At 43.7% G+C, this 16,040-nt stretch overlaps 1 protein-coding gene across 1 annotated transcript in view; it reads right to left on the bottom strand.

Moving 5' to 3' along the window:
• Positions 1 to 391: 391 nt before the first annotated feature.
• Positions 392 to 16,040, bottom strand: part of LAP3 (leucine aminopeptidase 3) — a 31,330-nt gene continuing 15,681 nt past the window's right edge. Inside the window, exons 8-13 of the mRNA XM_023206971.2 lie at positions 12,650 to 12,774; positions 11,052 to 11,140; positions 9,643 to 9,745; positions 3,682 to 3,761; positions 1,442 to 1,551; positions 392 to 963 (exon numbers count right to left, since the gene is read on the bottom strand). Coding sequence (XP_023062739.1) covers positions 774 to 963; positions 1,442 to 1,551; positions 3,682 to 3,761; positions 9,643 to 9,745; positions 11,052 to 11,140; positions 12,650 to 12,774 — 697 coding nt within the window. The 3' untranslated portion in view covers positions 392 to 773. The remainder of the gene's footprint in view (positions 964 to 1,441; positions 1,552 to 3,681; positions 3,762 to 9,642; positions 9,746 to 11,051; positions 11,141 to 12,649; positions 12,775 to 16,040) is intronic.

The following is a 16,040-nucleotide window of genomic DNA, read 5'->3' on the forward strand; positions in this document are numbered from 1 at the left end:
TGTTACTAAACCTCTCTTGTGCCTCGTTTCCCTCATCTGTCATATGAGGGTAATAATAGTACCTGTCTCATTGGGTAAGACTCAATAATTTAATACCTGAAAACACTGAGGACAGTGTCTGGCAGATGGTAAGTCAACAATGGTTAGTTAGTTAATATCATTCTGACTGATTCATTTTGGAAATCATGTGCCAAGCCACTATTACCCAAACTGATGAGCTCAATCACTGAGTAGTTTTAAGTGATGAGGAACATTGAGAAAATACATAGACCACTGTGTGCCAATTTAATTACATAGTTCATATAACATGGCTACAAAGACAAATGATATTCCAGTAATAAGTTAGTGGGTTTGTAAGCAATATGTGAGTAAGTATCAGAGCTACACCAGAGGGCACAAAAGTTGGATTTATTATTTCTGACAAGTGCATAGTAATTTTCAGTTTGCTCATGTTCCTAGCATCACAAATCTGAGGTACAATTTTGCTTATCAATTAAAAACATATACTCTGAAAAGTGATTAGGAAGTTCTAAAAATTTTAATCATTTATAGAGTATCTTAAAAATCCTTGCCAAGTAAGATATTAACTTTACCTTTATAAATCTTTGTGTAAAATGAAAAAAAAACTCAAGGCATACAAATTTCATTGTGTTCTACATTTTTAAATACCATCCTTTGTCTCCGTTAAAAAGATTTTCATCCATTTATTCAAAAACCTTTTAAGTTCAACTGTCCAATTTAAGACAGAGTGAAGACATTTTTGAGTATCTGAACTAAGCATTGTCTTGACTGAAACGAAGTAAGAACTCGATGAGAGTCCTTGTGGGCCTCCCGGTCATGCCTTTCCGGAGATAGGGAACCTCATCTTTGTTGGTCATCACGCCTGCTATGTCTAAATGTGCCCACTTAGGATGAGTCACGAATTCTTTCAGGAATGCTGCAGCTGTACATGCTCCCGCAGATCTGGAGAGAAAGACAAAAAGCACTTTACAACCCCATGTAACTGTGCACTGAGATCCCACATTCTTGTTAAGTACATTCTATAACCAGAGAACAAGAGTCAAGCTTATAGGATCTATTAAGATGCTAACCCACATATCACTTTCAGAATATTTACTTTCAGATATTGCTTTAAGCAGTAAAGGATACATTCCATATTCCTTTTTGCTATGGTAATGAATTCCCGTAGTTTCCATCTCTTTCCCTTACCATTTACTTAAAATTACTGTTAGATTAGAAACAAATTTTGAGACCTGGTTGAAGATATACTTGAAAATTAAAAAGCTTTAAAAAGCTTTTTAAAAGACATTAAAAAGCGTACAAGCACTACACTGAAAGGATATTAAATAGTTAAACCTTTTATAAGGGGATAAAATTGAAAATAGCTATTTTGGCAATCAAGGATGATTGTATAATTGTACATTTAGTTTATCTTACATACCTATATTTTCCGATGTTGTTAACATCAGCAAGCTGGCAATCTACAACCTGTCTTGTATAATGTTCGAAGAGAGGCATCCTCCAGACACGGTCCCCTGTTTCAATGCTGGCCTAGAGAAGAAACAGGTACGACAGGTGGAAGAGTGGATGAGGTGGTTCTGGGAAATTCATGGCATTAACATGCTCAATGCATGAAGGAAGAGTTGTTCTAACCTGTTACTCTAAAACATGAAACTGTAAAACAGGATTCAGAATTGTGTCCACTCATTAAAAGATTTATTTTAGAACTATAAAAGAAACCAGGAGGCCAGGCACGGTGGCTCACACCTGTAATCCCAGCACTTTGGGAGGCTGAGGCGGGTGGATCATGAGGTCAAGAGATCGAGACCATCTTGGCCAACATGGTGAAATGCGGTCTCTACTAAAAATACAAAAAATTAGCTGAGCGTGGTTGTGCACACCTGCAGTCCCAGCTACTTCTGAGGCTGAGGCAGGAGAATCGCTTGAACCCAGGAGGCAGAGGTTGCAGTGAGCCAAGATCGCATCATGGCACTCCGACCTGGCGACAGAGCGAGACTCCGTCTCAAAAATAAATAAATAAATAAATAATAAAAAGAAAGCAGGAAAGCTGTGAAGCAATTTCACAAATCTGTAGGGCATTTTGCTAAAATCATCAAACTACAATTACAGGCTTTGTGGGTTGATCAGGGTGAAAGAATTCTTACGTGGCAGGTCACTTCAACGTGACAGAAACACATGACTGGACCTGTATCGCTGAAACCCTGAGACAAGGTGACCACATTCATTCATTCATCATTTACCCACTCACTCATTCATCGTTTACTGAACTACTGAGCACCATCAGGTGTGCTGAAATACTACTATCTGAGTCACCCAAGGGCCTACAGGCTGGTAGGAGAAACAGATACATAAACAGATTATTTAACTCACTGGTAAAAAGTCAAAGACCTAAAAGAGAAAAATCAAGAAGCAGCAACATAAGCTGTTATTTTAAGCCATAAGTAAATACTAGATGAATCAGCCAAGGGTTGAAAGTGGCTGCCTTCTGGAAAACAGACTGTGGGCTGCTGATTACTGATTTATGCACATATAACTGAGATTTTTTTTTTTAAAGCTTAAATGATTTTCAAAAGTCAAAACAACAATGTTGTGGGTGTCATGAAAGAGAGGGTAACAGTTATGTGGGAGGCCAGAGGAGAGGTTCCTGGCCCGGCCTGGAAGGAGATGATGGGGCTGAGTATTGCAGAGCTGGGAAAGCTGGGCTTCGCGAATGATGACATCTATGAAGGAGAAGCAGTTTAGGGTGAAAATAAGTTTAGACCTTAAACCACCCTCAAGATTATATTTGAGGACATTTTATGTTTGTCCCCCACTAGCACCACGTAAGCTCCCATTAATTACTAGTTGAATGAGTAAGCAGCCGGCTGGAGCTGTCTAGCAACCACATGGGTACACAGAGGCTGGGGCTCAGGAGAGAGACGGGAGCCATCAGGCACATGTGTTGGCTGTGAGGACTGTGTAGAGTAGAAAGAGCCTACGTCCTTCAACTGAACACCAGCCAAAGGGAATAGATGAAGAGATGGACAGGAGAATCACAGGAGAAGGCAGCTCAAGAGAGGATTATCACAGAAGAGGATTATCACATGAACCAGGTATCAGGAGGCCAGAGTCACTTGGCCTGTCACGGAGACAGGCTGAGTTAGGCTAACAGTGGCGTGGGCAGTTGAAAACCAATGGCAGTAAGTGAGGGGGTGTGTGTGTGTGTGTGTGGAAATGGGGGTGACTGCTGGGAAGAGGCTGGCTGTGAAGGGTCATGGAGGGAGGCACAGAGCACAGCAGTCTAAAGACACCCTCACCACTGCAGGGTGAACTCCCTTACATGACTCATAACACGCAGTCACAAACGCTGCTCCACAAAGCCGTCTTCAAAACCGTTTCTACCTCAGGGATTCTAAATTATGACCACAGTGTTCGTGAGACATTTTCACAGGACTCTTGAGGCTACCGGAGGGGAGCGGGGGGCATCATCCCCTCCTTTAGGAGCATTTGTGGAAAACCTGATGCCACTGAACTCAATTTATTGCTGCGGTTCATTTTCAATTCAAAGGCAAACGTGCAGCATAAAAATCTCTAACACAGGGTTGAAGAAGTCTACCCTTCTAAGGCTAGGATAATTTATTCACCATCTCTACAATTTAGATATACAAATATTATTCCTACCTCGAAGAGTTTGTTCCAGAGCCAGGATGAATTGGTAAAGACCCCAGTGGCACCGGACCCCAAAGCTACATCCATGGCACCTGTAAAACACAAGCCCTCAGGTCAAGTGCAGTCTCTCCAGGCAAAACGGGCTCCTACGCCCCGCAGACGGAAGGAAACCTTAGCACGTAACCTATTTAATGGCTTCCTCATTTTCAAAAATAGATAAGCTTAGAAAATCTTTCCTGTAAATACTTACAATATTGTTACGTTTTTCAAGTCAGAATTCACTTAAATTATTAGGAATTGCACAAAAGGAACCTACTGAATTTGACCAATAATTTCATTGTAGGAATAACTGTTACCTATTTTTGACATTTCCTTCCAGACCTCTAAACCTTTTTAGTGGTGTGATCAGAGCTCACTGCATGCAGCCTCAGACTCCTGGGCTCAAGTGATCCTTCTGCCTCAGCCTCCTGAGTAGCTGGAATTACAGGTACATGCCGCCATGCCCAGCTAATTAAAAATTTCTTTTTGGGCAGGGCACGGTGGCTCACACCTGTAATCCCATCATGGGCAGCTCACCTGAGGTCAGGTGTTCAAGACCAGCCTGGTCAACATGGAGAAACCTCGTCTCTACTAAAAATACAAAAATTAGGCATGGTAGTGGGCACCTGTAATCCCAGCTACTCGGGAGGCTGAGACAGGGAGAATCACTTGAACCCAGGAGGCGGAAGTTGCAGTTGAGTCGAGATCACACCATTGCACTCTAGCCTGGGTGACAGAGTGAGACTCTGTCTCAAAAGAAAAAGAAAAAAAAAGAAAAAAAAAAAAAGGCCAGGCGCAATGCCTCACGCCTGTAATCCCAGCACTTTGGGAGGCTGAGGCGGGCGGGTCACCTGAGGTTGGGAGTTTGAGACCAGCCTGACCAACATGAGAAACCCTGTCTCTACAAAAAATACAAAATTAGCCGGGCATGGGGCGCATGCCTGTAATCCCAGCTACTCAGGAGGCTGAGGCAGGACAATCGTTTGAACTGCTTGAACCCGGGAGACAGAGGTTGTTGTGAGCCAAGATCGCACCATTGCACTCCAGCCTCTTGAGCAACAAGAGCGAAACTCCATCTCAGAACAAACAAACAAACAAACAAACAAACAAACAAACAACAACTATTTCTTGTTGTATAGATGGGGTCTCATGTTGCTCAGGCTGGTCTTGAACTCCTGGGCTCAAGCAACCCTCCCATGTCAGCCTCCCAAGGCACTAGGATTACAGGCGTGAACCATCATGCCAGCCCATCTTCTAAACTTTCATAAGAAACACTTAAGACCATCCTGTACATGTTCAAGCGTGTGTTCCTCCTTTTTTGAGATGGAGTCTTGCTCTGTCGCCCAGGCTGGAGTGCAGTGGCGTGATCTCGGCTCACTGCAACCTCCACCTCCCGGGTTCATGCCATTCTCCTGCCTCAGCCTCCCGAGTAGCTGGGACTATAGGCACGTGCCACCACGCCTGGCTAATTTTTTTGGTATTTTTAGTAGAGAGGGGATTTCACCGTGTTAGCCAGGATGGTCTTGATCTCCTGATCAAGATCCTCATGATCCGCCCGCCTTGGCCTCCAAAAGTGCTGGGATTACAGGTGTGAGCCATCACGCCTGCCGTGTTCTTCCTTTTATGCTTTAAACATTTATTCTATTCCTCTTTGGCTGGGCGCGGTGGCTCACACCTGTAATCCCAGCATTTTGGGAGGCCGAGACGGGTGGATCACTTGAGGTCAGGAGTTCGAGACCAGCCTGACCAACATGGTGAAACTCCGTCTCTACTAAATATACAAAAATCCGGGTGTGGTGGCGCATGCCTGTAATCCCAGCTACTCGGGTGGCTGAGGCAGAAGAATGGCTTGAACCTGGGAGGCAGAGGTTGCAGTGAGCTGAGATCATGCCACTGCACTCCAGCCTCGGCAACAGAGCGAGACTCTGTCTCAAAAAAAAAAAAAAAAGAAAAAATTATTCCTTTTTTATAAACAAATGTTTGAAAGTCTTTTTAATGATTTAAAAATAGTCCACTGGATGAGGTATCATAACTTACATACTACTGGCATTGAGGAATCTAATTTTTCATCAATTTTAATCACAGTTAAGTACTGCTGTAAGACTTTGATATCTATTATCACTGCATCATATTTACTTGTTTCATCTTTAGTTTTTTTCTAATTAGCATATTTTTAAAAAATCAACTTAAACATCCAGATTTGCAGATCCTCTTGAGAAGAGACAATCGGGTACAGCCATTAGTGCTGCCTCCTTTAGTTGTGGTATTAGCTCTCGGCAGTCTCATTTGTTACTTGCCTGGTCCATCTGTAAGCACTGAGTCAAGGAACACGTCTGCTTCCTATGCATATCCTTAGGGCCCAGAAAGCACACTGCCTGGCATAAAGGAGTTAAGTATTTATTGAAAGGAAAAGCCAACCTTACTATCCTTCAGTACCAGGACAAGCACTGAACCCACCACCATCAGTACCAGGACACGCATGTGGAATGTCAGAGGAGACAGCACTGAAACTGGGGGAAATCTACAGTCTTCACAAGGTGGCATTTGCTCCCCATAATGCAAAGTATGTCCAAGTTGCTCCTTAAATTCTTAACCATGTCTTTACACGAAACTGCTCATTAGCATCTCTCCCAAGGAAAACTGAAACTTAAAGATACTACTAACTAGTCAGCCCTCCATTATCCATGTGTTCTGCATCTATGAAGTCAACCAAATGCAGACACGAAGTATTTTGAAGCGGGGGAGATGGCTGCATCGGTACTGAACACACACAGACTCTTTTTTCTTGTCATGATTCCCTAAACAATACAGTGTAATGAATAGTTACACAGCTTTATATTGTATTAGGCAGTATAAGTAATCTAGAGATAACTTAAGTATACTGGAGGATGTACACAGGTTATATTTAAATACTATGCCATTCATTTTACATAAGGGATGTGAGCATTGTGGGTTTGGCATCTGAGGGGGGATCCTAGAACCAATCCCCCATGCATACTGAGGGATAATATATACATACCCATTAATACTTTTCAAGTTAGTGGTTTTTCACATAATTATTCACTTGTCCTCAAAATATTTCAATCAACCCCCTAAAAGTCATCTATCAGTTTTAAAATTTGTCACAGAAAGATGAACAATCCCCTCAAAAAAGAACATGCCATCTTCTCTTAAAGTAATAGGAAATGGCAGGCATAAATATTTAAGGTGGTCCAGTTGGGACACAGCTGTAAAGATGATTTCATTATATATTTAAATAGTTTATTTTCTCTAATTCCAGAATTATTACCACCACCCATTTCAGAACTACTAGTAGCAGAGGCATACTTCCCATTTTCCTTCACAAGTCACACTTGGAGCCCTGTGTTGTGATGCTCACTGATGGACGTTACCAGAACTGCTCATAGTCTAGAAGAAACATCAAAGCCCCAAGGCAAGTGAGGATAGCACCAGAGTCATTCCATACTAAATTATGCCCATGCATTAAGAAAATGAAGAGAAGCACCGTGATTGGGTGGCCATCCCCAAATATGTCACTGTTCCTACAACCTGGGGTATGGCCTGCCTTTCAAAGCACACTAACATCTGTTCAGTGTCTATGATGTACTGGGCCACGCACATCAACCTGTATCGTCTCCTTTAATCTTGGCAGGCATCCTTCCTGTGAACGAGGTGTTGTTATACCCCTTTTATGGATGAGACAACTAAAGCCTAGTCCAAAGTCATGTGTTATTACAAGTGAGAACAAGTTTTAAAATCAGGTCTTCTATTTCTGAAGACTGTGTACTTCCTCCTATCAAGAGCCTAAGCTTAGAAACTGGTTCTTATTCTCCTCTTAGAATCCTAGCTTCTGGAACTCACAAGGGGTTCTATAGTATTTGGGGAACCATCACCCGGTGTGGGCTGAAAGCACACCCAGAAGGTCACCCTTGGTTACTTAGGGCCTTTCCCACCTTCTCAACCCCTCAGACTGAGAAAAAAGTGGGGTAGAATGCTGCTATTAAGCATCTAGGAAAAGTATTTCCCAGGTGGTAATTATGAAGGTTATGTTTAAGTTGTAGAACTTGATGTATCCGACGTATCTATCCTCTGTGATTCCTCATTACAGTAAGGGGGTACCTGCTTCACCACCACTGCCTCCCCCCACCCCCCACCCTAGAAGCTCTGCTTTTCAGCTTAAAGTGTTTGCTAAACTGAATAGGTAGACCAAAAACCATGGAAACACTATAATACCAGCTTTGAAAAAGAACTCTTAGCAATAGACCTATGGACTATTTTAGAGCTACATATAAAAGGGAACGTGATTTCTGCCAAAGTAAAGGCTCAACATGACCAGGGCAAGAATAAGACCAAAGGATAAAAAATGATCTAAATTTTCATCTTAAAAGTGGTAGAGTCTGACTTTAAGATTCAGAAATTAGTCATCCCTTTAGGAATCTATTCCCGGCCCTCCAGGGCTGGTGGTGTCACAGCTTATATTAAAGAGGCTTTCCAAAAACTCCCTCCAGCCTTTACAACTCTTCCAGGCAAATGGAATTGTCCCCAGCTACCAATGCTCAAAAGGGATAAAGAACTTGCCTGGCTAACTGACTAGCAGGTGGCACAGCTGGGAGTTCCACCTGAGCCTGGCCTTAAAGCGCAGGCTTCACACTGTGTCACTTGTTAAACGAGGATCCTGCTACCCTGTAAAATGTTTTTATTTCCTTATAACGTCAAGTATAAAAAGTTCCGGGGGGGGGGGGGGGGAAAAAAAAAAGTCTCTGAAAGCTCAGAGGATATCAGATACATTACAATTAGTTATAAAAAGTAAAAGAAAGCTATTGACTTGGGGATTTATCATTATCTTTTCAGATCTGTATCAAATGATAATTGTAACAGAAACCATCTCTTAACATCATTTTTTAAAATTTAATTTAATTTTTTTTTTTTTTTTGAGAGGGAGCCTCGCTCTGTCACCAAGCTGGAGTGCAGTGGTGCGATCTTGGCTGAGTGCAACCTCTGCCTCCTGGGTTCAAACGATTCTCCTGCCTCAGCCTCTAGAGTAGCTGGGATTACAGGCACGCGCCACCACACCCAGCTAATTTTTGTATTTTTAGTAGAGACAAGGTTTTACCATGTCGGCCAGGATGGTCTTGATCTCCTGACCTCATGATCTGCCCACCTCGGCTTCCCAAAGTGTTTGGATTACAGGCGTGAGCCACTGCTCCCAGCTCTTAACATCATTTTTAGATGTCACTCTCGATGAGCTCATCTGGCCCACATGTTATTTCTTTGTTTAAAGGTACAGCCCAGGCTAGGCATGGTGGCTCACGCCTCTAATCCCAGCACTTTGGGAGGCCAAGGCGGGCAGATCACCTGAGGTCAAGAGTTCAAGACCAGCCTGGCTAACGTGGCAAAAACCCCATCTCTACTAAAATATAAAAATTAGGCCAGGTGCAGCGGCTCATGCCTGTAACCCCAGCACTTTGGGAGGCCGAGGCAGGTAGATCACCTGAGGTCAGGAGTTCAAGACCAGCCTGGCTAACATGGCAAAAACCCCGTATCTACTAAAAATACAAAAATTCACTGGGTATGTTGGTGCGTACCTGTAATCCCAACTACTTGGGAGGCTGAGACAGGAAAATCGCTTGAACTCCAGAGGCAGAGATTGCAGTGAGCCGAGATCACGCCACTGCACTGTAGCCTGGACGACAGAGTAAGACTCCGTCTCAAAAAACAAACAAACAAAAAAAGTACAGCCTGGAATGTTTTAAAACAACAAACCTAATATTCAAAACATTTTACAACTGCAGAATAATTCCTCTGGTGAAAGCTCTTTGAATGCCAATGGACCAAGCCAAATTTTAGCAAAATAACGCCCAAGTATAGTGTGTGAAAACCATGCAACAAACAAGACTTCCTTCAAACAAAATCAAGTCAAGTGCGTGGTCTGACCTGTTAAGGTGGCAGCATTAAGGATGACCTTCGGGTTAAATGTGTGTGCGTAACAGAGCGCATCAGCCAGTATGAGCCTCCCCTCAGCATCAGTGTTATCAACCTGCAGAGGGTCAAAAACAGAAAGGGTAACAGCATGAGTAACGAATATGAAAACTAGACACTTGCAACAGTGTTCAACAGAAAAGTTGGAAAAAGCTGCTGTGACGTGTGTCATTATCAAAACCATTCATATACTTCAATGAGAATAGGAACATATCTAATCGGGAGAGCAAATATCATTTAATCCCCCAGCACCTTGGGAGGCAGAGGTGGGCAAATAGCTTGAGCTCAGGAGTTTGACACCAGCCTGGGCAAGATAGTGAAACCCCATCTCTAATTAAAAATAAAATAATACTAATAATTATAATATAATAATCCCTGTACCAGAGCTGATGACTAAGGTTGATGACTTTGGAAGCCAAAATAAATAGAAAAATGTCTAGCCCACTTTACCCGTAACTTCGTAGGAAGAAGGGGAAAAATGTAAAGATTTCTGCAAACGCGGTTAAAGAGCTATGGCAGTCTCAATCCTAAAAATGGAAACTCTTGCAACTTCAGTCACACTTCCTAACTATATTCCCTTCTTTTAAATAGAGGTCCAGTCATTATGGGTGGCTTGTACACACGTGCATGCATGTGCCACATGGAGGACCTGCTGCCACATCCCCTTGAGTGCAGGGCCCATGATGTAGGACAGCGTTTTCCACCTCAACAGCTAAAATGGAAAAAAGTCACTCATAGCACAGGTAGATCCACAAGATAGCCCATAATTTTACTGCTTTGCCACACTCTGCAGGGCTGGCGGCAAATTCACCGAAACGTGTGTGTACAGCATACAGGAAGTGGTAGGAACAATCCGTCTGGAAAAACATTCTTCAAAATTTCAAAAAGAGATACTTCTGCCTTTGCAAGAAAAGCTACTCAGGGGCCGGGAAAGGTGGCTCATACCTGTAATCCTTGCACTTTGGGAGGCCAAGGTGGGCAAATCACTTGAGTCTAGGAGTTCGGGACCAGCCTGGGCAACATGGCAAAACCCTGTCTCTACAAAAAATTAGCCAGGCATGGTGGCATGCACCTGTGGTCCCAGCTACTCAGAACGCTAAGGTGTGAGGATCACCTGAGCCTGGGGAGGTCAAGGCTGCAGTGAACCATGATCATGCCACTGCACTACAGCCTGGGTGACACAGCGAGACCCCATTTCAGGAAAGGAAAAGGAAAAAGAAAAGAAAGGCTACTCAGCACTAATGACAGTGCCCTCCCTTAATATGGTGCTGGGTCTCTGTACCCATCCAAGCTGTGGTTATGCGGCTACCATGGGATTCCTGAAGAATGCCGGATGGGGAGTGCTGTGTCTCGCATTTACAAACCTGGATGGTCTTCCCGTTCCTGGCTCTAACAACATCTCCTGGCTTGTTGGCCTTGCCGCTGGGCATATTTTCACAAAGAGGGGCCAGACCTATTGGAAAGAATATATGAAAGCACACAGTACATGCTGGGTCCAAACATGCCACCCATGGGACAAGAGGCCACCTGCGAGCCATGAGCAGCAAGACACAAAGGCCACCTTAACGCACTGATCAAACATCACCAATGACACAACTGACATGATGTGTCAGCAACAAGATGTACACATCAGCCATGTAGCATTCTTCCCAAAGAAGTCTAACTTGATTCTAATCAAGAAGAAGCAGTTCAGATAAATACAAATTGCAGAATATCACAAAACAAGCCTAGACCCTTCAAAACTGCTAATGCCATGGAAGAAAATAGGGATACGGTCTAGACTCAAGAAATCTAGAGGGACATAGCACCAACAGCAACATGTGGTCCTTGATTAGTTTCTGGATTCAAAAGCTAAATATAAGCCGGGCATGGTGGCTCATGCCTGTAATCCCAGCATTTTGAGAGGCCAAGGCAGGCAGATCACCTGAGGTCAGGAGTTCGAGACCAGCCTGACCAACATGGAGAAACCCGGTCTCTACTAAAAATACAAAATTAGCTGGGCATGGTGGTACATGCCTGTAGTCCCAGCTACTCAAGAGGCTGAGGCAGAAGAATCGCTTGAACCCGGGAGGCGGAGGTTACAATTAGCCGAGATTGTGCCATTGCACTCCAGCCTGGGCAACAAGAGCAAAACTCTGTCTCAAAAAAACCCCAAAAAACAAAACAAAAAAAACCCCTAAGTATAAATAAATCAAATGGACGTTTTTTACACAACTGGAAACTTGAATTAGGTTACTGTATTAATCCTTGGAAAACATAATGGTTTTGTCATTACACAGAATGTCCTTTTTCTTAGAGGACATGTCATGATGTCTGCAACTGACTTTTAAATAGTTCAGGAAATAAAAGGCCTATGACAGTGAAGGAGGGGGGCATGTCTGACAGACCTGGACTCCAATTCTACGTTCCTTGTGCAAAGGACATGACTCTGGGATTATTTAACCTAAGACTCTCTCCTCCTTCCCCGTCTGCTCTGAAATGAGTATGAGCAATGCTATTACACAAACTCCCAGCACTGTGCCTGGGAGTTTGTATCTTCCACTACTAAGAACTGCCACATAATGAGCACGTTTTCTGTCCTAGGCACTTTCTGTGTGTTGTGCCATTTCACCGGCCACAATCCTACGAGGCCATGAGCCAGCAATGTCCTACCACCCCAGCTACCAAGCACATTTCATAATGTCAACTACAAAGTTAAAATTATGTGCTCCTGACCGCTAACCACCTTTTGCAGAAGTAAAACAAATCAATTCCAGTTACAGCCTACGGGCTGCAAGATACATTCAGCTCAATCAGCTCAGACAGTAAAACACTTATCTGAGCTAAATAGCTTCTGCTTGACGACTATTTAAAAATCATTTCTTATCTTTTCAGATTAGGGGAAATCATATCTGTTGTTTCTGTTCTCCACCTGGCTGGAATCCAGAAGCTCTCTGAGATGTAATCCTTTGCCCCCACTTACCTATAATATTAATGGGCAAATTGAGCTTTGCAGCAGACACAATGGCTGAGCATATAGTTGCAGCTCCTCCCATGTCAGCCCTCATGAGGTCCATATTTGCAGAAGCCTTGATGGAGATACCACCACTATGGGGAAACAGACAGTGTGCAATATTAACAGCAAAGAAGATGGCCAAAATCACTTTATTTATTTATTTATTTATTTTTTTTTTTTGAGGCAGAGTCTTGCTCTGTCGCCCGGACTGGAGTGCAGTGGCTGAATCTCAGCCCACTGCAAGCTCCGCCTCTCGGGTTTACGCCATTCTCATGCCTCAGCCTCCCGAGTAGCTGAGACTACAGGCGCGGGCCACCTCGCCCAGCTAGTTTTTGTATTTTTAGTAGAGACGGGGTTTCACCGTGTTAGCCAGGATGGTCTCGATCTCCTGACCTCGTGATCCGCCCATCTCGGCCTCCCAAAGTGCTGGGATTACAGGCTTGAGCCACCGCGCCCGGCAATCACTTTATTTAAAAAGTACAGCCAGGCACGGTGGCTCACGCCTGTAATCCTAGCACTTTGGGAGGCCGAGGCGGGCAGATCACGAGGTCAGGAAATCGAGACCAGCCTGGCTAACATGGTGAAACCCAGTCTCTGTTAAAATTACAAAAAATTAGCCAGGTGTGGTGGCAGGTGCCTGTAGTCCCAGCGACTCGGGAGGCTGAGGAAGGAGAATCGCTTGAACCTGGGAGGAGGAGGTTGCAGTGAGCCAAGATTGCACCACTGCACTCCAGCCTGGGCGACAGAGCGAGACTCTGTCTCAAGGAAAAAAAAAAAAAAGACGTAAACTGAGAGTTAACCACCACATAAAAGCACCATATATGCCAAAGAAAAGTCAATTTTCTAAATTTAGAATCTGATTTCAACATTTTCAATGATGATAAATTTAGAATCTGATTTCAACATTTTCAATGATGATAGTACAGTCTTTATAAAAGACACAAAATAATTCCAGAAATACAGATGAGTGTCTTAGCTTTTTTTTTTTTTTTGAGACGGAGCCTCGCTCTGTTGCCCAGGCTGGAGTGCAGTGGCATGATCTTGGCTCACTGCAAGCTCCGCTTCCCAGGTTCATGCCATTCTCCTCCCTCAGCCTCCCGAGTAGCTGGGACTACAGGCGCCCACCACCACGCCCAGCTGATTTTTTTGTATTTTAATAGAGATGGGGTTTCACCGTGTTAGCCAGGACGGTCTCCATCTCCTGACCTCACGATCCGCCCACCTCGGCCTCCCAAAGTGCTAGGATTACAGGCATGAGCCACCTTGCCTGGCCTTTAGCTCATTTTATTTCTACTTGAATGAAATTTAAACAGTGCCACTGGAAACATTACTATATCATAAAATCAACACTGTGCAAATTCCGTCTCTTTATTATCTCATTAACTCCTGACACCCACATAGTCTTTTCAGCAAATTTTATGAATTGATCAACTTATGGAACGTGAAGGTCATGAGCTGTGAAGGAAAGCTGATGAGCTCATAGACGACTGGGAGCATTTCTCTCAAACCCACAGAAGGACAGAGGGCTAACATTTCCTTCCAACACTGCACAAGGTGTGCTATATCCTGCTGATGGCAACATACAACCTGAATGAGGCACAGGCCCAACGGCTCAGAGACAGTACTTCAACATGAGAACTGAATAAGGCTGCAATTAGCAAGAAACCAAACTACCTGACCCCAAGAGGCCTCTAACTAGTTAGTGGCTTTTCTGCTTCCAGTCTGTAGGAGTCCAGAAGCAACATGCTTCCCAGGCCAAGCACAGAGCCAGGGGCTTCGACTCAGAGTTCTAATTGAGATCTGCTGCTCACGTGCCCTGGTGGCTCACTGGAGAGAGGTCTGCCTGCTGCTCTGAAGTCTGCTTTCCTTCAAAATTAAGTCCTAATTCTCACTTACCTCAGAAGCACTTGTTACTTAGATGGTGGGCATGTTCACCAAGAATTAAAGATGATCCCCTGGCTCAAACAAGAAAAATACATGGGAAAACCCCATGGACAAAGGGGACATGCTTTTGCATTTGAAGTTTTTCTTCTGTCCACCTGCCACATTTATCTGCAAGCCTCTTCTGGAAGTTCAGCTCTCTAATTCCCATGATTATGGTTCTAAGGTAGCCAGCCACCAGTTAAAGATCAGCAATCAGCTTTGCTCACTTTTTCAATCTCTCTCAAATCCACCCACTTATTTTCTACTCAGCTGCCCTCGTTGATGCTACCACCCTCTGTCATTTAGATGTTTGTCAGGTCTCCTTAAATGGTCTTTCTGTATCAGTCTCACCACTGTCATTTCATTAACCACAAAGACAGCACATTTTTACATACACACAAAATCTATCTCAATCAAACACTCAGTAGGTTTTGTTGTGTGAAAAAACAAGCAGATACATTGAGTGTGGTGGCTCACGCCTGTAATCCCAGCACTTAGGGAGGTTGAGGCAGGCAGATCACTTGAGCCCAGGAGTTCGAGACCAGCTTGGGCAACATGGTGAAACCCCATCTCTATAAAAAATACAAAAATTAGCTGGGCATAGTGGTGCGCATCTGTAGTCCCAGGTCCTCGGAAGGCTGAGGTGAGAGGATCACCTGAGCCCAGGGAGGTTGAGGCTGCAGCAGGCCAATATTGCACCACTGCACTCCAGCCTGGGCAACAGAGTGAGACCCTGTCTCAAAAAAACAAAACAAAACAAACAAACAAAAAACCCAAGCAGATTCTAAAATGTATATGAAAATACAAAGGATGTAGCCAAAGTCATTCTGAAAAAGAAGAGCAAAGCTGGAGGACTCATGTGACTAGATTTCAAGCCTACTCAAAGCTGCAGTAATCAAGATACTTGGTCTTCAGGCACTGGTGAAAGGATACAGAGTCCAGAGGCAGACCTACAATTATATGGACAACTGATTTCCACCCAAGGTGCCAAGATAGTCCAGTAGGAAAAGGACAGTCTTTTCAACAAACAGTGTTGAGATAAATGAACATCCACATAGAGAGAAAAAAACAGAAAAAACAAACCACGTCTTTTCACACCATATACAAAGATTCAAAGTGAATCATAGCCTCAAAAGCTAAAACTCACTTAAAACGAAATACATTTTAAAAACCTTACAACTCTGTAAAGCAAACACTCCTACAAAAAGGGACAAAAGATTTGAATACCTTACTACAGAAGATATACCAATGTCCAATAAGCACATTAAAAAATGTCCAGTTGGCTGGGTGTGGTGGCTCACGCCTGTATCCCAGCACTTGGGGAGGCTGGGGCGGGCGGATCACTTGAGGTCACGAGTTTGAGACCTGCCTGACCAACATGGTGAAAACCCATCTCTACTAAACATACAAAAATTAGCCAGGCATGGTGGTGCGT

The sequence above is a fragment of the Piliocolobus tephrosceles genome, chromosome 3, assembly GCF_002776525.5.
Source record: "Piliocolobus tephrosceles isolate RC106 chromosome 3, ASM277652v3, whole genome shotgun sequence".
Classification (NCBI taxonomy): Eukaryota; Metazoa; Chordata; class Mammalia; order Primates; family Cercopithecidae; genus Piliocolobus; species Piliocolobus tephrosceles.